The following is a 26,862-nucleotide window of genomic DNA, read 5'->3' as shown; positions in this document are numbered from 1 at the left end:
TTCACTATCCCTCCCATTTTCCCCCAGTATCAAAAACCTGCATCTTGCTTGCTGAATTTTAATCCCACAACTTCTTATCCTATCTGCCATAGCTAATCCCTCCCTTTCAGCAGCTGGCTGCCCAGGGGACACTTCTGCATTTTTGCTGCTCACTATAGAGAATATAATGAATCTTTAATTAAATGGGCTTGATGAGGAAAGTAATTCAAATTAGGCTTCATCAGCAAGACAAAACCCCAGCTGTCTTTCCTAAAAGATATAATGGAGCACAGTTTAAAATACCTGGAATCCAATTTTAGCACTGCAAAACAACAGTTCTCCAAACCAGCATTTATTAGGTAAGCGGGGAACAGCTGAAAGAAAAATCTTCAAGATCTTAAAACAACCAGGCACATTTTAAGCCGTGCAGCTTTCATGGCAATTCCTTCATAAATCAGGGACTTCTAACAACCTAACAGGTTTAATGCAACCAGTAGCAAGAGCGCAACTGGTTTCACAGGGGTTGGCATTTGCATGTTCAATGTATTACAGAAAAATGGTGCAATGGTCCTGGAAAAGGCAGCTCTGGGAAGCTTATTGTAGCTCCACGGAAATGGAGCAAACAAAGCATGCATCATCAGCACATCCTCAATGTGCTTCTCATCCCTTCAGAATGAAAGCAACACTGGGAGCTTCTCTTGTTTAATCTGCACAAGCAGATTCACATGCTTGGTGCTGAATGATTCTTCACATTGACTTCAGTGGGAACAAGCTACCCTGGATTTCAGAAGAAAAAAGCACTAACAGAAAGTTAATGAGGTACAAAACAGGTTATGAATGGGCCAAAGAAAAAACTATCCTAAAGCTATTTCCTGCCTTGCTATGATTGAATATATGCCTTTTAAGGCCTCACCTTCCCCCTTCTTCCCCTACTTCAGGCAATCCTTTATTTTACCCCAAGACTTTATCCACTTTTCTAATCAGTTTCCATTATGTCCTTTTCCGCTAAAGCTTCCCACTGTTACAGCTCCACCAGGAGCAATAACGCTGAAAACGGCAGCATAGCCTGGCTACAGCCTTTTAAATAGTCTTGAAATGGAGCCAAGGTGGAATAAGTCTACTGGACAGGGGGGTTAAAGCACCAGGGCTCCTACTGCAGCGCCTGCATCCCTGCTCCTGCCAAGGCAGCTCCGCACATAACATGGAAAGTTTTAGAATGGAGTCTAGCCTAGGGTATGGAAAAATTCTTGACCTACGAGTTTTAAAAATGGTGTTAAGAAGCAGAGGGCTGGGTTTGGCATCCTTCAAACCAGAGGGAGACCCAAAAGCAGAGCATAGAGGCAGAACAGCTCTGGCAGAGAAGCACTCAACCCATACAGGGAGTTTTCCCTATTTCCTCCTCTACTGAAAGGAGGGTGATTCAAGTTTGCTTTGTGTATTCACTTCTGGCTTTTATGTTCAAAACACAAAACCATTCCCACACCTCACACACATATTTCTGCTATCACTTCTACTGAAACATTTTACCCACCTTCAAATATTTCTCTCTCAACCACATTCCCACCTCACCAGCTCACACTCAAGAGCAACCGGCAAGGCTCGGAGCTGGCTGGCAATCTCATGAGACAGGCTCTCGCAAGAATTTCCTGCTTCTGGTTCAGCCAGACATACTGCAACAACAGACGCTCTCGCGGTATTTTGGCACCTCCACTCCTTGTTCAGGCCAAGACCCAGGAATGCAAGTTAAAAAACCCCCACTTCTTAAATTTTAGAATTTTAAAATAACTCAGCTCTTCTCTCTGCTGCTGTGGGTGTCTGGTTGGCTTCCACACTAAAAGACTGCTTCCACTGGGATTAGCTGAATTTGGAAACTACAGTGCTGAAGGTATCACCAAAGAATTTGCTTCCCAGAAAACAGCTTGGTAAGACACCACCACAGTAGGGTGTCAGAGCAGTTTACTGCAAAGTCGTAAGTGTCATGGAAAGAACAAACTACTTGACCCTCCAAGTACACCGAATTATGTTTTCCATGAGCCTCGGGGTACTTCCATCAAGCATTCCTATCACCTCTTTCACCTAGCTGGTGAAAACTGTGTTGGAGCCTCAGGCAAGACATACAGATCTTTCATGCATCTTCTTTAAAGTGCAACTCATGATGACTGAGGAACCCAGAGTTTCCCATGTTTTGTGGTCTCTTTGACTGAATTACCCTGCAAGACTGCACAACAGCTGGACAAGGCCATTTCTGAGGGTGACTAATGTCTCACCGTAAACACTTCAGACACTTGTAGGCTGCTACAGCTCAAACCTCTACTTCAGGGAGAATCTTTCAAGGCATCATTGCTGGGTTAATACAACTCCCACTGAGAGATCAGATTGGGAAGGAAATTCAGATTTTGGGCCACTTACAGATGCACTCAGACAAATCCCCTCTCCTCATGCCAAGTCTCACCTTGTAGGAGAGCTTGAACACACACCCATGGCTGGATGCCATGGAGAGTCCTGGCTCCTTTCAGGGGTGACCCTGAGATGTTCCTCTAGCTGTTCACTGGAAATGCAGCTTCCTACAGCCTGTGCTGACACAAGCAGCAGTCATAGCTTAAGATACTTTCAAACTTGTTCCCCACCTCCTGTGTGTGATGGCACACTCCTTTGCTTTATACTTCGCTTTCTTACAGCAGCAAAAGCAGTGGAAGTTGGGGTAAGAATATCTCTTGTGAAAAATAAAAGTCCCACTCCTAGGATATAGGCAGCTCAGGTTTTAAGGATGAGTTTAGAAGCAGAAGCCCAAACTTCTCATTACAAGTGTCTGTAGTTGCATTTGGCTCCTGAATCACACATAAGCTCAATGGAAAAGAGCCTGTCTTTCAGAGACACTGTGCCTGTACTTCCCATTTAGGGCTTTGGCCAGGGGTCAAAGGACACATACCATGGTGTGAGCCATTATTCAGACATGTTAAAATACTTAAAAAAAGATTCTGCTGCTGATCTCATCTACAGGAGTTATCATCTGTGCCAGTGTCTGTGCAGGGCTGGGGGTAATGCCTTGCTGCAGGCAGGGTAAGGGGAAGCTGGCACCAATGGCACCCATCTCCTCATCCTCAGCTCCTCAGGAGCACCTTCCCAAAAAGCTAAAATGAGGTATAAAGGGACAAACCTACAGAAAATTGCATCACTAGAGCAGTCAACACATACAGGAGGGCATGTCAGATGCTTTATTCATTAACAATGAAGAAACAGCTTTCCCATCCCTGGAGGAGCATGCAGAAAACAAGGCACAGATATTAAGCATTCTTTAAAGATCCACACTCCATGTGGATTTAGCTTGTTCTTAAAACTCATTGCAGGATATATTTAATATTGCTACATACAGTATTTAGTGTTACTATACATGGAAGTTCAATTGTGCTACTAGCCACACACTTTTGTGGGTACCACACTACAGTCTAAAATCTCATAGTCAATCTTTAAGGCTAAAAAGCACTTTAAAGCTCAAGCCGTATCATCTTGACAAATGTTAAGATTACATCAGACTCTCCACTACTGAAAAACATGATCATGAGATCAGCTTAGAGATGGTAAGTAAGCAGACTCACAGCAGACAAGAATTTAAGTGCTTTAAACTAATAAGACTGATTAAGCACTGGAACCCTACAGGATTGAGCCCCAGTGACTTACATACTTGCGCCACAGGCACAAGCCCTAAACTTAAAAGAAAAACTCCCTATCCTTGAATCCTAACATAACACATGCACAGCAATTGCCTGTCTTCATCCCTTCACTCCTTCCTAGACTGAAGCAGTCAGCTAGATCTACATCCAGCTACCCAACACTCCTCCCTGCTCCAGTCCTACCAACTTTAGAGCAGGCAGCCAACACTTGCACTTCTCCAATGCACACCTCTAGGTCGCCTCCCATACTGGATGCTTCCTGCTAGCACCAAGGCTGCAGTCCATTCTGTATGTTTACATATTTAACATAGCTGTCAATATGTATTTTGTAAGGCTAGTAAAATTAAAATGGGTTTTCAGTACTTTTCATACCACTCCAATGAACTCCAGCTTTTTTGCCAGCATAACACTTCATGGCAGATGTAGGTATGCAGAGACCTTTCAGGAATGCAAAGCAGGGCATTGTTTTTAGATATGCTCTCAGGATTAATATAGACCTGAATAAGACCTTACACACTGTTTTATTAGCAGCCCTTTGTTTATCCTGGAGAAATAAAAAATGTTCTTAAAAAGTTTTGGGAATGCTGCTGCACACTGGAGGGCTGGCAGATCTTTAGGGGCTCCCTAGGAAGATTAGGCTTCCAGTTGTGCACAGCAACACTGTGAAGAGGGTAAGGAAACTAAGCAAAGTGGAAACTAGGTTAAAATCAGAGAAGCCTGGTGCAGAATTACAAGTAGTGCTTTAGTCCTTAAGATGAAATGTGGACAGAGCACATTTCAACTGCACAAAAGCTTTTGGCAGTTTCTGGTGGCTGCTGACATCTGTGCCAAGGTTCCCCTGAGGATGAAGAAATGAGAAAGATAAAGCCATGCTTGGGAAATATCAAAGCCTGGACAAGAAACAGCAAGCTTCAGGAGGGACAGGACATGCTCACGGCTAGCAGAGGACAGTCACTGCAGTATTTTTCCACTGGTACCACAAACTCAGCTGCCTTTGTCAGAGCCTGGATAGCAGTCACTCCGTTTTGTATTAGTTTCACCTTCCCTGGGATTTACTTTTGCTACTCTCCAGTCATCCTGCTTGGCCAGGACATGGTGCCACAGCAACTGGGGCTGCAGAAGACTCATAGCTCCAGGTACTGGGTCAGACAATCCTACTGGGAGCATTACTGCAGCCAAGCAACCTGCACCAAAGCAAAGAGATGCAGCTCAAGTACCTTTCTTCCTTGCCCAACACGCTATAACACTGACAGGACTCAGGCTGCCATAGCTCCTATTTGATCAGGCCATCATCCATGCCATGGGTCCACAACATGCTTTCATGCAAAGGGCTGACAGCTGGGAGAATTTTTGGAAATGTGAGCACAGAGGAGTGCTTACAATCCAACCCTGGCCATGCCAGTTCCTGTGAAAGCTCTCCAGCCAGCCCTGTGCAATGGGCCAGCATGGCTGGCTTGATGCTCTCCTGTTAAAAATGGCTTTCAGGCTGCTCGTGGCTTTACCTCAGATAACAAGACGAATACCACTCCTGGCAGCCTGCCATTCATCAAACCCACCTAGAAGTGGTTCCTGTGTCTGCTATTTGCAGTTCTGCTGTATAAATTTTTAGTGATTCGATTAGCTGTGAAGCAGTGGTGCAAGGGCAGAAAAGCACAGCACCTTTTCCAAAAGGCTCCTTGAGCTCTGGAAATCAACAACTATTTCTTATCCCTGATGTTGGTATTTTCAGGCTCACTCTGTCTATATCAGGCTATTCAGACTGTCCACAGCACAAACTGACTGCCATCAAGTGTCCCACAAAAACAGACTCTAGGGCCCTCGAGAGACTGTCCTCCCCACGGTACCTTTCTGCAAAGGCTCTTCTAGGACACGCTCTTCCATAACATTAAGCCTGGCTCTCATTATATCATACATCTGTGTGCCAAATATTCATTGCTAGGTCTTTCTAAGAATAATTTTGCAAAGTTTGGATGGTGGCATGTTTTCACAGCTGATGTGGAAAAGCTAGAAACAACATTTCCTAATGAGAAATCTCTGCTTTACAAAGTGTGCACTGTTTCTTAGGGTTAATCTGCCTTGCTAAGGGGGGGAAAGAAAAATCCTTTTATAGTGTTGATATAAAATATCTAACTCTCTTCATGGTTGAATCATTCAATTTTCTTCTATCTCTTCTAGGACATACACTGAGGCAGGGAAGAAAAAAAACAAATCAACAGCTGACCTCAGAGCACCTATTTCTGGTGCTAGTGATGGCCCATCTTATGCCATCAGGCTACCTGATGAAGCTTGAACACAGCTTCCCCTTGCCTGGTGGGACAGACACATGGGCAAGATCTCTGAATGGTTAAGAAAGGACAGCTGCCTCCCAAATGGCAATCCCTGGATAACTCATGACCTTCAGGATCACAGCAAGTGACTCATTATTAGTCTGCTAAAGAGCTATCGGTATTACAGCTTATTCATAATAGATGAACAGCTTAAGTGGGTCATGCAGACCTGTATATCCAAGGAGCCTGACTCCAACAGCAGTCAGTTCTGGCAGCTTAAGGAAAGAAAAACAGAAAGAGGCCAAGTATAGAGTGCTGCTGTCTCTGGTATATTTTCCCCAGCTTCTTGTAAGAAGCAGTGTACATACCTCCAAAGCCAGATATTGCATCTGGATCAAAGTGTTAAACAGCTATTGATGGATATCTCCTTCATTAGTTGACATCCAGCTGTACTTCTGGACCCCACAACATCCTGGCAACGACTCTGACAGTTCAGTTGTGCATTGCATGACAAAGTACTTCCTTCTCCTTCAATTTGCTGCCTGGGTATTTCTCTGGATGTCATCAAGTTTCATACTATCATTCCCAGCTCATTTTCTCTGTACCATTTGTGACACTGTAGAGCTCCCCTATTTCCCCCTCCCCTGCCCAAAATAACTCTGAGCTGAAGGCATTTATCTAATTTGTATCATTTCATACAGAAGCAGTTCTACACTGCAGCAAGGTCTTCTCAGCCACCCCTACTTTTTCTGCTTACACTGCATTTCCAGAATGGGTAACCAGAACCTCACACAGCATTTCAGGTCCAGATGAATAATCAATTTAAGCAGTCAAAAAAATGGTCTTTTAGCAACACTAGAGCTATATAGCACATAAAAGAGTTCTGGAAATGCTCACCTGAAGGGACTGTCCTAAGCCAGACCTAAGCACTGACATGTGGTCAAGGTAAGCTGGTTGTTTTACTGTGTGACAGTAAGGTCACATCACAGAACAAGAGGAGGATTAAAAGAAATAAATGCTTTAAGAGTCATAGAAGCGCTGTATGGCACTACTGAACATTCATTTCATACGGACTGGAATTTCACAGTTCAACTTGCCAGCATCAATGAAGACATGGCATCCAGCACAATACACAAAGTGCTGACAAGGGTTCTCCGCTCCATGGACTTGGGTTGCCCCCCACCCAGCTTTGACAGCTAATGTCTCTTCTACCCTGACTTCTGCCCTGACTACTTTTCCTGCATTGGTGGGGTTTTACCTTTTTAGACAGTCTGCTTCCTTAAAACCAGTTAAGATCAAAGGGACCAAGAACTATTGGACAAAAATCAGTGAAACCAACAGCAGGGTAGTATCTGCCCAGTTTCTTCTACAAACTATGGTAAAACCAGTTGTTCTTTGAACACATTTTGAGCTGCTGCACCCAAGAGTCACATGGAAAAGGGTCTCTCAAAACCCTGTGCTACCTCCTTCTCCTTTAACATGCTCTGCTCCAGGGAAGCACCATAATTGGAAGTTTCTGAATACACATAGTTACAGGAGTCACCCTGTATCACCATGCAGAAAGAACAGGCAAACTTGTAGGAGACTTCAGCGTTAGCTGGAAAAATACAGGGATCCAGTTCATATCCTCCTCCATCAATATCTCATTTCTATCTGTTTCTATTTGTCTCTCAGCATCATTGCTCACTTCAGCTCTTGCTACTACGCTTCACTAGCACAGGCACTGGTACTTGTATTCCCATCAAAGGCTTGTACCAGATACCAAGCCATGAACTAGTGCATTAAACTTCTGTGGATACCCAGTGACTGGCAACAGCCACATAAACCCTCCTCTGGGTAGTGCTGGAAGAACACAATACTTGAGACTCATCACTTTTACTGTTTTAAGCACAGTGATGACAGACACACTCAGGTATGTGAATAGGTGGCACTCTCCAAAGTACTCCTACTGTTTGCAAAATTAACTGCTGTAGGACTGGTAAATGTTTCACCTTTACAGAGCAGCATGGTCCGGAATTCACTGCTAAACTCAAAGTGTTTTAAAAGTCATAGCTTTCTATTTCTGAGAGCAGGTCAAAAACTAGATCTATCTCTAAAACACTTGCCTTTCTAGCCTGGGTTTCCACAGAGATGACCAGCTCCATGCCTTCTGGTCTGTGACTTAAAGGACATCAACCATACTGAAAAGACATATGCACAGGCTGGATTCTTGTCCTGCAAGATCACCCTGACAGGTACAGGATTCGGCTTCCCTCTCAGTTCTTACACTAAGCCTCAGAAAGAGAAATGAGAAATGCAAAATCAATCAATCAAAGCACTGCCAAGAGTGTCCAAATATGTGGTAGTCTTATTTCAGTTTGCTACAATAGCCAACTGAAACTGAGCTGAGACAGACTGTTTCATCTGGCCAGATAACTTCAGTTGTATCCAGTCACAGGTGGATAGCCAGTTCCTTTACCATTAACATATGTAAACCTTCCAGAAACAACTTATCACAATTATTTTTAAGATAGTGCAAAACACTATCTTAAAGCTCTCACACCATAAACTTGACTAAAGTCTGCATGTTATTATTTTTAAATTACAAGTCCGTGTTTAGACTAGTCATGCTTGCTGAAGAGTTGCATGCCCTTGTCACCTCACCAAGAGGGACAATTGGAGGCAGTGAGTTTGTTAAGGACACAATTGACCTTGATAATCAAATGTGGTTTTGGGAGAAACAGTAACAAATCAGGGGTTCTTGCCTCTGCCTCTTATGTTTCTTGTCCTAAGTATCTATGTTTCACAATGAACCAGCCTGCCCTGCCAGAGCTCACTCATATTCTTGGATCAGCATCAAGGGAATCATGATGTTTTTATATGCAGCATTAGTAGTTTTTTATAAAATAATCAGAACCCTAGAACTGGAGGAAGCTTGGCAAGATGCAGCGCTGGGGCAACAAGTCAGCACCATCAACTTGGCACCAGGATGTGGGAAGTACTGTCCCAAAGTCAACTGTCAGAAGGGCCTGCAAAAAAACCTGAACATTTAAAAGATAATGGGAATAAGAGATGAAGGAATGTATTCTCCAGGGTTATATACACTGCTAAACAAACAACATTGTGTAAAAACAAGACATGTCTCTTCCTAGAAAATAAAGGACCTTGAAATGAGCATTGCATGTCTTTTCTCAAGACCGTAATTTACAACAAAAGGTCCATGTCAGTTAAAAGACCTGGCATCACACTGCTCAGAGGCATTACTGGTTTGCTATATAAATCTGTAATACACAGACTACTGAAGAGGTTAGTGGAAAAGGAAATTAATCAAGTTTAGAGAACTTTAATGAAGTGACAGGCACCTCCACACACTGTAACAAGCACACAGCTGCACTGGGCCTCGACCACCGCATAGCCCTGAAGATGTCAGAGATGACACTGGAAATGCCATCCCAGCTTCTGATCTTCCCATGGAAAGTACAGCAGCATTACAGCCCATGGTCTGCAGGGAGGCCAATCTGGAGACATGGAAGGCAAGAAAGGGGCCCAGGTGGAAAGACATGGGACTGGAGGTGGGTTTGCAAGTGGAAGCGTGTGGGAGTCAGAGAAGAGAAAATGAAGATATGTGCTGCTTCTGTGCATTCTGGCACAGCACTGGGAGCAGCTGCTGCTTGTTCCTTTGGCACAGCACAGGAAGCCTCAGATGGGGACCCTGCTCTCCATACTGGAGTGTCTCAGAGCAGAGAATGCAGAAGCATTTCTGCATCTCACACTCTGCTCTGACATTCGCTGGAGGTGCCATCAGATCCCATAAGGAGCAAGACAGTACTGCAGTCTGCATACCAGTCCTCTTCTGCAGAGGGTGTAGTGTGTTCTAGGCTTGTAGGGAGCAGAGGATTAAAAAAATCTACCAGACAGACTACATTGGGGATATCACAAACCCACCTTTGAATCTCAAAACAAATTCCAGCAGGTGGCAAACTAGTTTTTACAATACTTTTTAGTGGGGCAGTTACCAAAGAAAAAGATTTAGGTTCCATTTGAAAGCCTGGGCAGAAATCTCTTGGGGCAGGAGCAAGGCAGCTCCAAGTAATATGTTTAAGTCAGAGTAGCAGAAAAGGCTCTTTTCTGAGGAAATGCTTAGTTACTTGGAACCTTTAATCACTTGCATTTGCACTGAACTGTAAGCTTACCAGGGGCTATTTATCACTGCTAAAGTGATTAACATGGTACAAAAGCGGACATCAGGCTTGCACAATAACAATCAGTGTCCAAGGAGATTAAAAACAGGCATTTAATTTGGGTACTGCTTTTTTTAATCATCTGGTCAGCAACATTGATATTGCTGAAAAACTTGACCTCACAATTTAATAACAAGGTTTAAATACTGCCTCTGCTAGAAAAGCATGAAACCCAAGCTTCTCCTAGACTGTTCTTAAAGATTGCTTTACAGTTCTATAGATAGAAACCAATTACAATGAACACAGTCTGCTTATATTGATCTGACTAAAGCTACTTCCTAACATTTTCATTAATCTGTGATCACAGAAGCAAAATTGAAAATGAAAAAATACAGTTCACCCGAAGTGTCAGCCCTGTGAATGCAGGGTCAGAGCTAAACCAGCAATGAACTTTAAGACCAGAGACCCACCTATCTAAACTATAAGGTAGCGCTTAAACTACAAAGCAGACAGAAGGGGCAGAGCCACAGAAACAACTCAAACTCCTTTTGAAATAGTCTGCTTCAGGAGGCTGAAACATCCCTTCTCACATCTACTGACACCACCACTGCTTAGGCTCCTGATACAGGTCTGATTCGGGTTCTGATACTGTCCTTCTCAATACTGTTTAAGAGCAATCTTAAGTACTGTTTGAAAAGCTTTTATCTTCTATGGGGTGCTTTCCAGTTAATTTCTATGCTAATATTAAAACACTGAAAATGAAAGTTAATGAAATATCAAAAAACCACTGATGCAGATTGTGACAAGAGTTACTTCATTGCTTTCTGTACCCTTCAATGGACATCACCTGTTTGCTTCTGGAGAATGCCTCCAAGTGAGACTGTGCTGTGCAAGAATACTTGGTTCTGCCAATTGCTCTGCAAAAGAACCAAAATCCACATAAAAACTCAAGTATGCCAGTATATCAATAGAAAAAGGAAGACTAGGGAAAATGTAGGCCCACTGATGAAAGAGGTGGGTGCCCTAGTGGTGGAAGACACAGAGAAGGCAGAGTTACTGAACGCCTTCTTTGCTTCAGTCTTGGCTGCTAAAGTTGTCCCTCATGAATCCCAGACCCTGGAGGCAAGGGGAACGGTCCGGAAAAAGGAAGACATTCCTCAGTCGAGGAGGACCAGGTTAAAGACCACTTTGCCAAACTGGACATCCTTAAGTTCATGGGCCCTGATGGGATGCACACACAATTGCTGAGAGAGCTGGCAGATGTTATTGCTGGGACATTCTACATCTTCTTTGAAAGGCCATGGAAAACGGGAGGGGTGTCTGAGGACTGGAAGAAGGCAAATATCTCTCCAGTCTTCAGAAAGGGCAAGAGGAGGATGCAAGGATCTACAGGCTGGTTAGTCTCACCTCTGTCCCTGGGAAGGTGATGGAGCAACTCATTCTGGATGTCATCTTTAAAAAACACTGAAAAACAGGAAGTTATTGGGAGTGGTCAATGTGCATTTACCAAGGGTAAATCATGCTTGACCAATCTGCTAGCCCTATATGATGACATAACTGGTTGGATGGATGAGGGGAGAGCAGCAGATGTCATCTACCTTGACTTCAGCAAGGCTTTTGACACTGTCTCCCATAACATCCTCATTAGGAATGCGAGCTAGATGAGTGGACAGTGAGGTGCACCGAGAGCTGGCTGTGTGACAGAACTCAAAGGGTTGTGATTAATGGAGCAGGGTTGAGTTGGAAGCCTGCAGCCAGTGGTGTCCCCAGAGGTCAATACTCGATCCAGTCTTGTTCAACAAATTCATCAGTGACCTGGACGATGGGACAGAGTGTACCCTCAGCAAGTTTGCTGATGATACCAAACTGGGAGGGGTGGCTGACACTGCAAAAGGCTGGGCTGTCATCCAGCATGGCCTTGAGAGGATGGAGAGCTCAGCAAAGAACCAACAAGGGGAAGTATAGGGTCCTGCACCTGGGGAGGAAGAACCCCATGCACCCCTATATTCATAGGTTAGGGGTGGACCTGCTGGAAAGCAGTTCTGAGGAGAAGGATCTGGGAATTCTGGTAGACAGTAAATTACCCATGAGCCAGCAATGTGCCCTTACCACCAAGAGGGCCAATGGAATCCTGGGGTGCATAAGGAAGAGTGTGGCCAGTAGGTCGAGAGAGGTCATTCTCCCCCTCTCCTCTGCCCTGGTGAGGCCACATCTGGAATACTGCCTGCAGTTCTGGGCTCCCCAGTACAAGAGAGACAGGGAACTACTAAAGAGAGTCCAGCGGAGGGCAACAAAGATGTTTGGGGGATTGAAGCTTCTCCCTTATGAGGAAAGGCTGAGAGAGCTGGGACTCTTTAGCCTGGAGAAGGCTGAGGGGAGACCTTATTAATGCCTTTAAGTATCTAAGGGTGGGTGCAAGGAGGATGGAGCCAGACTCTTCAGTAGTTCCCAGTGACAGGACAAGGGGCAATGGGCACAAGCTGGAACATAGGAAGTTCTGTTTAAATATGAGGAAAATCTTCTTTACTATGAGGGTGACAGAGCACTGAAACAGGCTGCCCAGGGAGGTTATGGAGACATTCTCTGGAGATATTCAGGACTGCCTGGATGCAGCCCTGAGTAATGTGCTCTGGCAATACTGCTTTAGCAGGGGAGTTGGACTAGATGATCTCTAGAGGTCCCTTCCAACTCTGACTGCTCTGTGATTCTGCAATATGTCTTATCTGAAGTCTGACTTGCACTTCTCAACTTGTTTTCAGTATAATCAAAAATCACACACTAACAATATCTTGCACACCTTCACTCTACTTCTGAGGTTAGACTGAGAGATGGAGAAGAGGACAGGCTAAAGGAGCATGCACACACCTTTGTATAGAATGAGAAAGGTATCAAAGAAAAACCAACCTGACAAGAGAGTGGAAAGGCACCTAATGCCATTCCTAGTTTTTGGGTCAACCTTCACATAAAGTTTTTGTCCATGTTTATTCACCTGCTGTTTTAAGCCCTAAGCAATGTCACAGTGACAACCCTCGTACTTTCTACCATAAGCTTCCTAGGAAGAACAGCAAAGTTAGTCTGTAACATCAAGGGTAAAGCACAATAAGGACATAAAAAGGGGTCAGTACAAATGTACAAGATCTCCAGAATTTGTTATGACAGTTTAAGGAACTATTTAATCTGGTAATAAAATGTTTCATATCTTGCCTCTCTAGTGCAAGTGCTCCACAGAAATGAGACCGACATTTACCAGTTGTCCAAAGAGGTGCTTAGTTTAAGTGATTAGTCAGCAAATACAGGTTGTTTTGTACTACCATGTGCTATAAAATAACCCCCCCCGAACTACTTAAGCTCTAGAGCTAGAAGAGGCTTGAATCTGTTTCTCCTGAACCTAGCATTTCTATAATTTTGCAACATACATAATTATCCTACAAAACTACCCAGATGCACTGAGGAGTGGAGGAAGTGTCTCATATTTCACAGTAGCTATGCAGTATTACTTAACTCTTTTTGTCCAGCACAGGGTGTAAGCTCTAGTTCACCAACAGCTGCATAACCTAGCTGAAGCTGTGGAAGAGGGGTGGCAGCTGAGCAGGTGAAGGTGCTCAGCACTGAGCAGTCAGTTATCTGGCCCAGCACACCTGGAACCTCTGCAGAAGCACTACTGTGGTCAAAGCCCTATCACCTAGCAAGCAGATTAATGAAGAGCTACCCAGAGATGCTCAAAAGGCAAGTAGGAGACTTCTCCAAGGCCTGTTGAGAGGATGGGATTTGACAAACATACCCCTTTGCTGCTCATCCCCTGCCCGCACTGCTGAAAAACTGTCTATACTCCTACACCACAGGAATGCTGCCCCACAAGAGGTTCCCAGTGGGTCTTGGGGAAGTGGAGAACAGCAATACTCCTGGGTGGAAGTTTCTTCTCAACAATCAAGGAGAGAATCAGTCATCTTCTCTGCAGCATCTCCTGAAGCTTTCCCAGCACCAGCTTTTCTCCCTTCTCTGTGTAGCAGCTGAGAAGAGGCCAGATCACTATGGGCACACTATGCTGAGTTTTTGGGTTGCCATCTGCCTGCATAAGCACAGAAATGGTGGAAATGCTGTTTTGTGCTATGCCAAGCACATTAAGACAAGTTAGGCAGTAAGTGCACTGTGCTGATGAAAGCTCTTCTCAGCAACTAACCCTTTTGTATTCAGAAGGAGATGTGAAGAGTTTATACTAGAGGAATAAACAACTGAGAACATACTGCTGGAACAAAAGGTGCTGCAACTGGCAATCTGATCAGCAATCACAACATTTCCATTGGAGTTACTCAACTTGAACACGAAGCACATTGGTGACTGCACACAGCTAAACAAAACATTAGCTTATCTGCATTAGTGATCTACCTCTGGCTTGCTTCAAAAGCCTCTACCTTTCTACCAAATCCAAAACTCCCCAGAAACCATGTATTTTAAAATAAGCTCAGAAGTTGATAACACAGAAACATACTGCTTTGAAATAAGTTTGACTCTTGCAAGCATATAATTAAATGCATGACTAATTTTTCTACTTTCCTGAAAAAATACTGGGCTTTCCCAGTACTAACTGAACACAACCAAATTGAATTAAACTCTTTTCTTCCTACAATAACGTGAAGCAAGAACAGACATAACCCCAGATTTTGTTTTGTACCAGACAGACTACCAGTAAAGAACCCAGGGGTAAGAAATAGCATTTATAAAGCTTGAAAGCTCAATCAATGCTATTACAAACTACTGCAGAAATTTGCTTGCTGCATAAAGTGTTACAGTAATTGATGAAAAGCTGTCTTAATAAGGAGTCTAGTCAGTGAAAGAACACACCACATCACTTCCTAAATATTACATTATGGATTTTAAGTAGCATGAAAAAGCAGAGATGGAGACAGGACTGCTCAGTTCACACATCTGGCAGACAGTCTACCAGGAGGCACAACACACCTGAAACAGCACTGTTCCAGCTGCATATTCAACCAGGCAGTTGTCTTTGAGACACACCTTGGCAGCCCCCTGTGCCCTTCAACTTTAATCAGCCTGACCCACCATGCGCCTCTTGGCAGGTTTCCTGGACACAAGCTCTACCTCTAGTAATTTCAGAAATGGTACCCTACAATCCTGTTTCCCTCATCCCTTTCTGCCTCCACTGCTCCTGCATGCTCTGTACAGAAGTCCATCAAACACCTAAGAGATCAGCAAGACAAGCCTGGCTGAGTCCTGCCTCACAGGGAGGCTCATATCAGGAGTACATGCTCAGAGTTGGACTTTACGTTAACCGAGTTAAGCTAAGCACAAGCCAACTGTAGTGCTAAAATATTCATAAGAGATTGCACTTTGAGAAACTGGTGCTGCTCATAAATGCATCCACCCTGTTTCCCCACTCTATCATCCAGCTGATGACAAAAGTGACAATGTGCAACACCAGCCTTGGCTCACTTTCATACCAGGCCAACCAAGCCAGCTGACATAGGAGTACAGTCTTTCAGAGGCAGCATGAACAAAGTGGTTTCACAGGGCTTCAATCCCTGATTTTGTAGTAGATCCATCAGAGCTGAAGTCATTCACATCTAATGACTGTCCACTGTCTTGACAGTGTAGATTTCATGGCAGTTCAATTGACAGCTGCCTGACTCCATGTATCCTAACATAAAGCAAGTTTCATGCAAACAGAATAATTCAGGTTGCAAGGGACCTCAGGAGGTTTCTAGGCCAACCTCCCACTCAAGTCAAGACCAGCTATAAGAACCAGCTTTATCCAGCTGGGTCTTAAAAAACTCCAGGAATGATTAACTGCACAGCTTCTCCAGGCCCTTGTTCCACTGCTTGGTTGTCACTACTCCTCATCCTCACACCCCATTACAACCTCATGCATCAATCTGTTGTCTCTTGCCCTCCTGTCACATGACTTAACAGCTTGGCTCCATGTTCTTGATAAAATGCAGTTTGTGAGTGCCCAGCAGAGAGGGTATTCACTTCTGTCAGTCTACAGGTTCTGCTCTTGTTAATAAAGCCCAGGATCCCGCTGGCCACCTTTACTGCAGGGACATGCTGCTGGATCATGGCTACTGTCATGCCCATCAGACCCTCCAAGGGGGTTTTCTGCAGAACTGTCCCCAACTGACTCAAGTCCCACCTTCTTCTCTGGGACAGGACTTTGTATTTGTCCCCATCCAATTCCAGAAGGTTCCCATGGGTCAGCCCCTTCCTTCAGACTGGCAAGATCCACCTGAACAGCTGCCCAGACCTCATGGGTATTGCCTCTCACCCTTGCCCCCATCATCCCAGTTTAGGGCTGTTGACACCTTGATACAGATGCTCCTATCTCCTCCCAGTCATCAATAAAGACATTTAACAGGGCAGATGCCAAGCTACATCCCACAGTAACTTCACTTACCACTAGCCTCTAGGAATTGTCTCAATGGGGAATTCGAAGACTGAACATAAACCTCAGAAAACACCTCGGGAGGCTGCTGACAGCCACCTACCAGGATGAACAGGAGGGTCAGGAGCAAGCACTGGGAACCCTCAGCTCAGGGTGGCCACAGGCCTCAGAGCCTAGACAGCATGAGCACCTGCACCTGGTGCCTCCAGAGAGGCAACAAGAGTAGAGAAACTCTGGCTGCAATAGGAAACACCCTCTTAGGAAGCTACAAGAAACACTACTGCTTCTTGGAGGGCTCTTTATGAAAGCAAGGTTCTCTAGATGCTTGCCAAGATGTCCATGGCACATTGCCAAGCCCTCCACAGCAGCATACAGAGCTCTGGGCAAAGTAGTCATGTTCACATTTCTGCTTTCTAGAGCCTTGACCAGCTGAAGGTTTCAAAATGACACAGTGGTCACTAACTACAAACAAAGCAGACTCACTAGCTAAACAAAGCAGGCTCACAGTCACCATGCCAGGAAAGGTGGGACCAGCCCATGAGATGGATTCCTCAGAGGGAAAGAGGGACCAGAAGCAGCCAGGTATCACCTTGTAGAACTGAGCATCTTCTACCCCCCTCTGCAAAGCACTACTGTAATTATGTTTCCATAAGGAAGAATTGTTATCAATAATTAGGAGTTACATATTCAAACACTACACTGTCATGCATTGTCATAGCTTTAAAAGGATGTTTGTTCAATTATTTTCTTTTTATACTTGACAAACCCAGGGGAGAGGTTGCTCCCTCATTCAAGAAAATGAATAAGGTGCAAATCATGCTTCAAAGCCTTCTCTCCTGATTCATGACTGTGCCTGAGCAAGTCATCCACAAAAAGAAAAAAATCTGTTGCTTCTAGTAAAAAATTAATATGTTCAGGCTTTATTTCCAATCGCTTCTGAGTTACTAGTTCATACAAAATCGGGAGTGCTGATCAATAAAAAACCTGGTCTTAGGACCAGCAGGCATAAACCAAGTTTAAAAACTCAGAATATAAACAGAATAGATTTTGTATTCTTCTTAAACTGACAAAAAGCCATGTAATTCAATAATAAATTGTTACCATATGAATACCCCGCAGCACAATTATTTTTAATTTTTGTGCATGCCAGGAAATAGCATCTAATTATTGTTTAAAACAATTCCACATAGTTAGGATTAAAAATGTGACATCTTGCGTTTTTTTGTTAGGAAAAAATCTTTACCTGACTGGTACTTGTAGCAGCCAGGATACAACAAATTTGGTGCTTAATTTGCTGTTCTCAATCCCAGGAGAGGGCTAGTCCTGTCAGGTATTCATATCCAACACTGTTTCACCCAAGGGTCCAGCAAACCCCTTCTCTCTGCCTCACACATCACTAACTCTCGTCCATTACTCCTACAACCCTGGGTTATGTGTCTTTGTCCAGTGCCTTTGCTGAGCCAGAACTAAAGACGCTGAAGGAAGGAGGACAACTTAACCTGCTTCTTCATAAAGAGTAATAAGTACCTCAAAACCTTTGTTTCTTCATTTCATGCTTTTTAATCTCCCTGTGGCAGCCCAGATGACATAGCAAAGAGTTACAGCCACTCTCACATTCACCTCTGCTGCTGTATCTTGTCTCTTGCAATTCACTGTGCGGTGGCACAATTTGAAACCTTTAAATGGAAAAAAACATATTGAGCCAGAGCTGATTCCTCACACCCTTGTGAATTTGCACAATTCCCCCTTTAGGAGAAGCATCTCAGTTATTGAATTTGTACCAAGTGTAACAGCAGAGATATTTCTTCCAAAGGGAATATTGTGCAAATGGCAAGGGGAGTCCCATAGCTACATACCAGTGAGTCATGGGAAGGACCAGTGAAAACTCACTTGGACTTCGGCTGAGAAACAGCCACGTCTGAGAGCAGCATGTGGCAATAATGCTGTCACCTAAGAGCATTCAGACGTGCTGCAAAAAGTAAATACGCGTGGGTACACACAAGGACGTGCACATGTACAAGATCTGCCCAGTATCTCAGACTGCTGGACAAAATTCAAGTCAACTTTGTTTTGCTAAAAGAAGGGCACTACATCAAAAACACTAAGTGGAGACACTCCTCCATCGCACTCAGTGGCCAAGAGGAGCTACTGGTACACTACTGCTCAGCCCTGTCCCGCAGGCACAACAGTATCCACTTGGTATGGTACCAAGAAAAGATGAGAACTGGAACTGAGGAGAAGAGGTTATGTCAAGACATGCTTGCAGGAAGTCAGGTTGCCACTGCAGTAGATTTAAACAGGGTAAGGTTTGTTTAATTTGCTACTCAACTTGTTGAGGAGATGACTGAGTGGCACTTCACTCAGTGTGGGCACTGCCTGATGAACTTGTTTATGAATTGGCTGGGCATATTAAAAAAGTCCTAAGAATATCTAAAGTTAGGCTCCTGCAGCTGTACATCCTTCACACAAGACAGCCTGTGTGCCCGGTAGCTTCACACACCCAGAGCCCGCAGTGGCCACACAGGTAAGGCAACATCAGCTTCAAGGGCATTGAGGCCAACACCGGGAACGAACAAACACCACTGTGCACCAGCCAGCAGTTACAATCACCGCAGGAACCAGCGGTGCACAGCCCAGAGCAGGGATCAAGCTGGGCACACCATGAAAGGGCGGTCTGGACCGAGCAGTGCTGCAGCACCCTCATGGGCGACCCATCCCGCAGGGCCCAGCGGGCAGGCGGGCGCGGAGCGGGAGCCCGCTCGCCCCAGAAGGGATGAGTCACGGCTCACACTTGTTTCCAGGAGCGAACACCGCTATCCGACACACCCCGGGCTCCGCGGCTGCCGGCGCTGCCAGCCGGCGGCAGAACAGCCCGGGCCCCGCCAGGGAGGGCTGCTCTCCAGGACCGGCCCTGCTGCCGCCACCCCCCGCACCGCTCCCGCCGCGGCTCCGGGCCGGGCCGAGGACCTGCCCGAGGGCGCGGCCGCCCTGAGCCCACCTGCAGGGCGCGGGCCCGCTCCCCGGCCCGGCCCCCACCGCACCGCACCGCACCGCACCGCACCGCACCGCACCTCCTTCCTGCGGCTGGGCGCACCCGGGCGGGTGAGGAGCGCCGTCTCCTCACAGACCACGGCCGAATCCTCCACGAAGACGCAGTCGGGGAGGCTCTCGTCGGCCGGGAGCTCCAGCACCTGCAGCCCCAGCTTGCCCCGCAGCACGCCCACGTACAGCTGGTGCTCCCGCTCGGCGCGGGCGAAGTCCACCTCGGGGCCCGGCGTGCTGCGCAGCGCCTGCCGGCACAGCGACTCGGGCAGCGCCCGCACCACGGCGTGCGTGCAGCGCCCGAAGCTGGCGGGGCCGCCGCCCAGCCCGGCCATGCTGCGCGGCGGGGACGGCGGGGCCCGGAGCGGCGGGAGGAGGGACTGGCGGCCGGGCTGGCAGCGAGAGAGCGCCGCCCGCGGCCCGGCCCGCCCCATTGGCTCCCGCCAGGCACATTGCCACGGGGCCGCCGCCAGGCGCGCTCCCATTGGCTGGCGGCGGCGGCCGCGCTGCGCCATTGGCCGAGCCCCGCAGGGCGCCGCTTACCTGTGCGGGCGGGAGCGGCGGGGCCGCCCGCGGGGCTGAGCCCGGGGGGGCCGGGCCCGTCGCCTCGGGGCCGGCAGTGCCGCTGGGGCCTCGGCGTTTGCCCCAGGCTGGGCCCCTGGCAGCGCCTTGGGGATCCGGTACCACAACGTGGCTTGAGGGGAAGCGTAGTTTCACGTAGTATTTTCATATAGTTACATATAAACTCGCAAAAATGCTGACAGAATTCAAAAAACTGCATCTCCGGCATTTCTATGCTCACTGAAGCTCAGCACGGGCAGGGGGTGAAGGCTGCTGACCCTGGGTGCATTAAAAGAAGCTAACCTGTGTGTGTGCCGGTGGTGCAGGCGGGACGGGTGCCCGCGCCCTGGGGCTGCAGCGGAGCGGGTGCCCCGGCCCTTTATCCATGTGGCCAAAGCAAGAATATCCCCTGACAAAGGCAGTTCCAGATAAAATCCCAAGGAAGTAATTCCTCATTATGGCTTTCTACAGGGCCTCTCAACGGCAGAGCACATGCACCCTGTTCCACTCCTTTCCCTCCGTCAAGGTTTCCTCCCTGTGGGGTAGAAAGGACACCAGTATTTTGCTCCGCGTTCACCCCAGTGACTGAAACAATGAGCGCTTTCCACCCTAGCCCTAAAACAAACCCTTACTTCCCCACTTGTCGCTTTCCCCAGGTTTTATCCTGACTGCAGGTGACCCCAGACGAGGCCCAGCCCATTCTGGCACACACCTCTGGCTTCCAGGCAGGAAGGGAAGGAGGCTTTGGGCCGGGAAATGGGAGACAACCAGAGCACCAGCCCTAGGCTGTGCTGCTCCTGCTGCTGCCCTCCCAGGCACCTCCAAGGTCTCTCCTCACTGCAGTAGTCAGGACAGAGGGGAGGAATATGAATTTTTGTTCAAGCTCCTCTTTCACTGGCACAGCTCTTCCAGGTGTCCCTCCGGTCACAGAGGGGACCTCACCAGCACACCATGTTTGCCTTCATCTCTCAGGTAAAACCCAGGCAGCTGCCCTGGCCATGCTGTCACGGACACCAGCACATGTTCAGCATTTGGGAATATGGCTAATGTATAGCATGAAGGAAAATAGCACTGTGTATTTCCAAAATGGCAGCTGACTAGATTTTCATCTGCATTTTCAACACATTCTCCAAATATCTGCTAAAGGCTGCCTTTACTTAACGTGCATAGGCGTAGTTATTAGAATAACTGTCATTCACTGAATAATGTGCAAATATTATTCTCTGTAAAACAAATGGACATGTAATTGAGCTGTTGTCACGTAGGACATTTCAAATTGCAGTTTAAATGGTATTATACAGTCTCCGGTATAATGTGTGATCCACCGTCATTAAAGCCTATTTTTACTTATTACATATTTGGGATATGGCCACTGGCATGCTTTAATTTGCTTTTTGTTAGTGTGACTTTTAGCCACAGTAAAAAGTGCTACTATCCTTATTGAATTTAAAAAATTGTCAGGGTTCCTATCTGAAAAGCTATTGAAAAGGCTTTTCTTGTAGCCAATGGATTGGAAAATTCTAGTCAGTGCAGATTCTTTTGACATCGATAAATACCTTATGAATTTATAAACGACAGGTTTTAGATCTCACTGAGATTGCAATAATATGACTTAAGAGGTGAAGCCACACAGTCATCCTGTGTGCTTAGGACACACTAGGACAGTGAGGTTTGCCCTGGAAGCATTGTCACTGGCCCAGGCTGACCTGAGGTGGCCGTGGCAGCTCCCTGGGAGCTGGCCAGGCACCATTTCTGACAGCTTCTCAATACCTTTCTTCATTATGGGAGAAAACGCTGGAGGAAGGAGGATCTCTTTATGAGATGCAATGGTATTTTATACATGTATAAAACAGTGCAGTTTAAATACAAATTAAGATCTGTTTGCTGATTGTGATTATTCTGTTATTTATGTTGAACAGAAAGGCATCATTAACAATCTAGGAACAGATGCAGCCAGAGCAAAATTGTGCATATTTATAATAAGATTAACGAAAAAAACATTTCCTCACAAATTAACATTACATAATATAATGTGTCCACACAGTATTGTGGGACTGATTTTAAAATTAATCATATGCAGTAGTACAAAATTGGTCAGTTACAGCCATCAACATAATATTGTCTACTTTGCACTACCTATCCAGAATTTTCCTGTAATTTCGTCCTGTGGGAGCAACTAGTGTAAAAGAGCAAAGCTGCCCCCCAGCAAAGGAAAAAGCTGTGTCACACTACGGATTTCACACAGAATTATGAAAACCATGCTTGTAACACAAGACAGATTGCAGACCACTTAAGCAGTATCATGGAAATATGTATTTAGAAAGAAGAAAATGCCTCACACAGAAAATACAGAAAATTATGCAAATCCAGGTGCTTTGTGACTGACACTACACAGAGTCACTGCTGGCAGTGACAATGAAAAGAAAATTGCTTTGCAAAATGTACTTGAGAAAGCATGTGAATACCACATTCATTTTTTATGAGAAAGGAACAGATACTGAAAAAGGAGATTTGGTTTAAAAGTTATGACAGAAAATTCATCAATACAAAGAGTGGAATTTCATCCATTTGACAAAACCACCAGCAGCATATTGGTAAGATTTTATTTTTTTGTAACATCCATTACTTGAGAACTGTCTGCAGCTATGTAAAAAGCTTCCACAAAGATTAAGAGAATTTCCATAAAGTGGAAGGCAAGCAACAGACTTAAGTTATTGCAAGGAAAAGTACAGAAAATTTTCTAACAATGAGGAGCAGAGGAAAAGATTGCCTGGGAAGATTGTGCCACCTCCGTAACAGGTGTTATTAAGAAGAAGTTAAGAGTTCCTGCCAGGAGCAGAAAGCCAGTGATGGGGAAGGATGGATGGATAAGAAGAGGTCCCTTTTATTCTACTATCATGACTACACTTAAAATTATTGATAATTATTGTGAAAACAGCTACATAATGATGAGTCTGATGTTCCCCAATAACAAATGTGCATCCTTTATGGGCACCACTAGGTGACTGAAGGTCAGGGCTGGTCAATGCTGTTCAACAGTTTGTGTGACCACGACAAAGGAGGATTTGGATCACCACCAAATACAAATGTGTAACATATGGGCTGATTGCTTGGCCATGCTAGACAGCTGCAAAGTTCAAGCACTCAATCACTTGCAGGTCCTGGAACAACACCACTGGCTCTAAAGCCTTAATGGACACCTCTCATAATGTTGATGAAATGCTACTTGAAACTCGAGACAGTGAAAAGCCAGGACAAGAGAGCAACTGAGCTGTTCAGTCACCAGCACGTCCTGCTATGGCGATGGGAATCTGCACTGGAAAGACAGAGAGACAGAGTTTTGCTTTTTAAAAGGAATGGAAATTTCAGTGATTTCTTGGCCTCAATAGAAACCCATGCAACTACTGCACAGCCAAATGCCATTATTACTAGAAGCAAACACTGCTCTGCAGAAAAAGCTCTCATTACAATCAGGGGTCATTCACTTAGTAAAGGTGCAGGGTCAGGTCTTACTCACAGCCATGGAAGAGGAAAAAGTTACTTTAATCATGCTTTAGATACACAAAAAGCAACTCAAAGGGGTCTTCACCCAGACAGTTGACAGAAGTTCTCAATTTTGGCTCTAGTACTGCAATACAAAAAAACAGTGATTCAGTGAAGCAGTATGTTTTACTAAAATAATTAAATGTCTTGGTTCCTCATTTAAAGGAGCTAAAGATGTTAGGCAACAAGTCACTCCTCTTAACTTCACCCCATTGCATGGACAACCTCTCCAGGGTTTTTGCATTTTTCCAAATGATGAACAGACTTAGCTCTCCATCTATTCTTTATGCAACAAATCTCTCCTGGAAGAGAAGACCAGCCTCTTCTGGAGGGCATAAGTCAACAGCACATCTGCTAGCCTGTAGAGAATCATTCTGGGGAGTAGCATTTTCCCTTGCCTGAGTTGAACCCGAGCTATCTCACAAAATCTTATCAGGGGCAGATTAATTCTATATATAGCTGGCTCAGGGGAAACACAACATTTGTTTTGTCTGCTAGGGAATAGAACTGGGCGTTTTCTCAGCTGGCATTTCACATCCTCCAGAGAATGAGGAATTCCCATGAGCTGACAGCTACACAGTTGTTGGGAGACAAAGCTGTCAAAGGGTGATTCTTTAAAAGTCAGCTTTGGCAGCACTGTTGCCATGACACATGGCACCAAGGAGCCGGGACAACATGCAGAGGCGCAGGGCATTCCTCACATTTATAGTCTTCCCACTTGTTTGCTTACAAGAGGGTGCACTAGTACAACCAGGATCAGCTTTCAGATTCGCTTGGCTGAGCAAACAGATAATTGGGTACAAAACTGTAGGACTCTGGCACCATGCCTTACATCCACTTCTGTCTTTCTTTCTCTGCAGTGGAAAAGTCACTTGTTGAATATTTTAAAAAGCATGGGTTAAGTACCATAGGTGCAGATGTCCATAATTGAAAAATGAGACTATCAGACACCATTTTTAATAAAATAAGCTAATATATCATTTTGGCAAGAAAGCATGAGCTCCAGCAGTGGAAGGGGGGTGGCTCATGCCATTCGCACTTACACAGCTGTTGTTCAATGGGTCTCACTAATTCAAAACCAGCTGCTGTGAGGTGCTGCCTGTGCTCCCATGGGCGGGACAAAAAGGCTGCCTGAAGGAATCAGGGCATAAAGTCTTTGGCAAATGATGGCTGCTAAACTGGGCTGCATTGACACAAGAAGAAGAATACACATGCTAGGTTTTTTTTCTCCCCTTCAAGTCTTCCACCAAAATGATACCTTTATTCCCTAAAAAAGCAAAAGCTTAAAAATGCTGGTTGATGCAGATTCATATTTTCTAAAGGACCCAAACCTTTCACAATCTGAGCTGCTTTTTCATGTCACTAAGTCTATGTCTCCATTTTCCTTTTCTATGGAGCCAGCTGACCAGCTGGCAGCACCCTGCAGGTGTGGCAGGCTGTCCTTTCCTTTTGTTGCCTGAAAAGCCTTGCAAGCTCAGCAGTAAGATGCAATGACATTTGGCTGTAGCATTTCTTGATTTTCTTAATTTGCATTTCCCATTCCTTCCAGGAGCCAGCTGCCTGAGAATAATTCCCAGCCTTCTTATCACGTAGGCATCCTTTGCCTCGATTTGTAAATGCTTGGTGCATTTTTGGTGTTGACTTGGAAAACAACTTGCAAATGCAACTATGAAACTTTGTATTTACATGAAACTTGCTAAAGTGGAATTAACTTTTGTATCCACAAGACAGAGAATGAGGAGAAAGATACATATATACACACCTATATATGCATATGTATGTACACAAGTCAACCGCTTTGTGGTTTCCTTTGTATGCCTGCAAAGGGAAACGCCAGCTACCTTGGCACTAAGATTAGTGCCAGAGACAAAAAGACAGGTTAATACAGCAAAAATTAAGCTAACAAAGTGAAAGATTTCCAAAAGGCTTTTTTACAGAGTTTACTAATATGCTGTCCTACATGTCAGAGTTAAGAAGCTATAAAACGTGAACAGATACACAGATTAGCTTCAGTAGTAACGTGTCTAGGGTGATGGCAATACCTCTTGCTGTAACTGATCACAGAATAGACGTGAAATGATCTTTTCTTCTTCAAAGAGAAATGTTCAGTAGCTGTTTGTCCCACCACAGGGGAACAACATGTTGGTGCTTCCATTAGGAAGCAGGTAGTACAGAGAGGATGACACCAGTTGGAAGGCTTGAGGAGGCAGCAGGTGATCAGTTTGTTCCATTTGAACCTGTGTTGTTCCTTATCAGTTACCCAAGAGGTTTATGGATGCCTCTAACTCATTAGCTAAGAAAGAATGGAGAAGTGAAGCAGCTAAGGTGTAGTTCAGAAATGGACAGACTTCCTACACCTCATGATTTCCTTGACAAGTAGTGCCACTGCACAGGACAGGGACCAGAGGGCTCTGCCTTCAGCTTGATAAACCCGCAGGAGGGGAGCCATCCATGATACCTCATAACTTTAGATTCTGAGGGAATGCTAAGCTGAACTGTCTATGGGACTTCAAGGTCTGTTTTCTGAACATCAGTACAATCAGAGCCTATCTCTGTCTTTTAGATGTTAGAATCATGTACCCTTGTAGAACAAAATCTTTTTCTGAATGTTCAATTCACACCTCTCAAGGTGCAACTTCTGCCTGATATATCCTCTGCTTCTACTGAGAATAATTTGTCTCCATTGTTTCTGTAACTGCCTTTACCCACAGGTTGCTATTAGCTCCTTCTGAAACTTCTTTTCCAAACCAAACAAGCCTGTTTCCTTAAATCTTTCCTTCCATGCCACATGCTTCAGACCCCGATTATCTTAGTAGCCCTCTACAGGGCAACCTCCAGTTTCCCAATCTCTCTTTACCAGGGAGCTCCAGACTGGACACAGTATTCCAGTTATGGCCTCACCAGTATCAACTAGAGGGGGATAATAGTTTCTCCCAGTTTGCTGGCCATGATCCTCCCGGTGCAGCCCAGTTTACTGTTTGCATAGATGCAGACTGTGAACCTGGAGCCCATAGTAACCTCCAGATAATTTTCAGCAGGGCTCCTGGTCCATTGGTTCCTATTTTTTACAGATTCACCCATTTGCAAACCTCTGCAGTTCTCCTTGCTGACCTTCACCAAGTTGCTGTTAGCCCACTGCTCAGGTTCACAGGGTCATTCTGAACTCTCCCACAGGTCAGCACAATTCCAAATGAAGATGAGCACCGCAGTGTATTCCCAAACACACAGGGCAAAAAGGTAGG

General features: G+C 45.3%; 1 protein-coding gene across 2 annotated transcripts in view; it reads right to left on the bottom strand.

Moving 5' to 3' along the window:
• The window catches only part of DDAH1 (dimethylarginine dimethylaminohydrolase 1), a 59,339-nt gene extending 39,473 nt beyond the window's left edge, over window positions 1-19,866 (bottom strand). Inside the window, exon 1 of one of the 2 annotated variants that reach the window (XM_051625401.1) lies at window positions 19,546-19,866. In XM_051625401.1, the coding sequence (XP_051481361.1) occupies window positions 19,546-19,851 (306 nt within the window). In that variant the 5' untranslated portion in view covers window positions 19,852-19,866. Of the gene's footprint in view, window positions 1-18,001; window positions 18,151-19,545 lie in introns of those variants that run through there. The other variant, XM_051625402.1, reaches the window with a different exon arrangement.
• Window positions 19,867-26,862: the final 6,996 nt, after the last annotated feature.

The sequence above is a fragment of the Apus apus genome, chromosome 7, assembly GCF_020740795.1.
Source record: "Apus apus isolate bApuApu2 chromosome 7, bApuApu2.pri.cur, whole genome shotgun sequence".
Taxonomy (NCBI): Eukaryota; Metazoa; Chordata; class Aves; order Apodiformes; family Apodidae; genus Apus; species Apus apus.
This window is presented reverse-complemented; position numbering and strand designations above follow the sequence as displayed.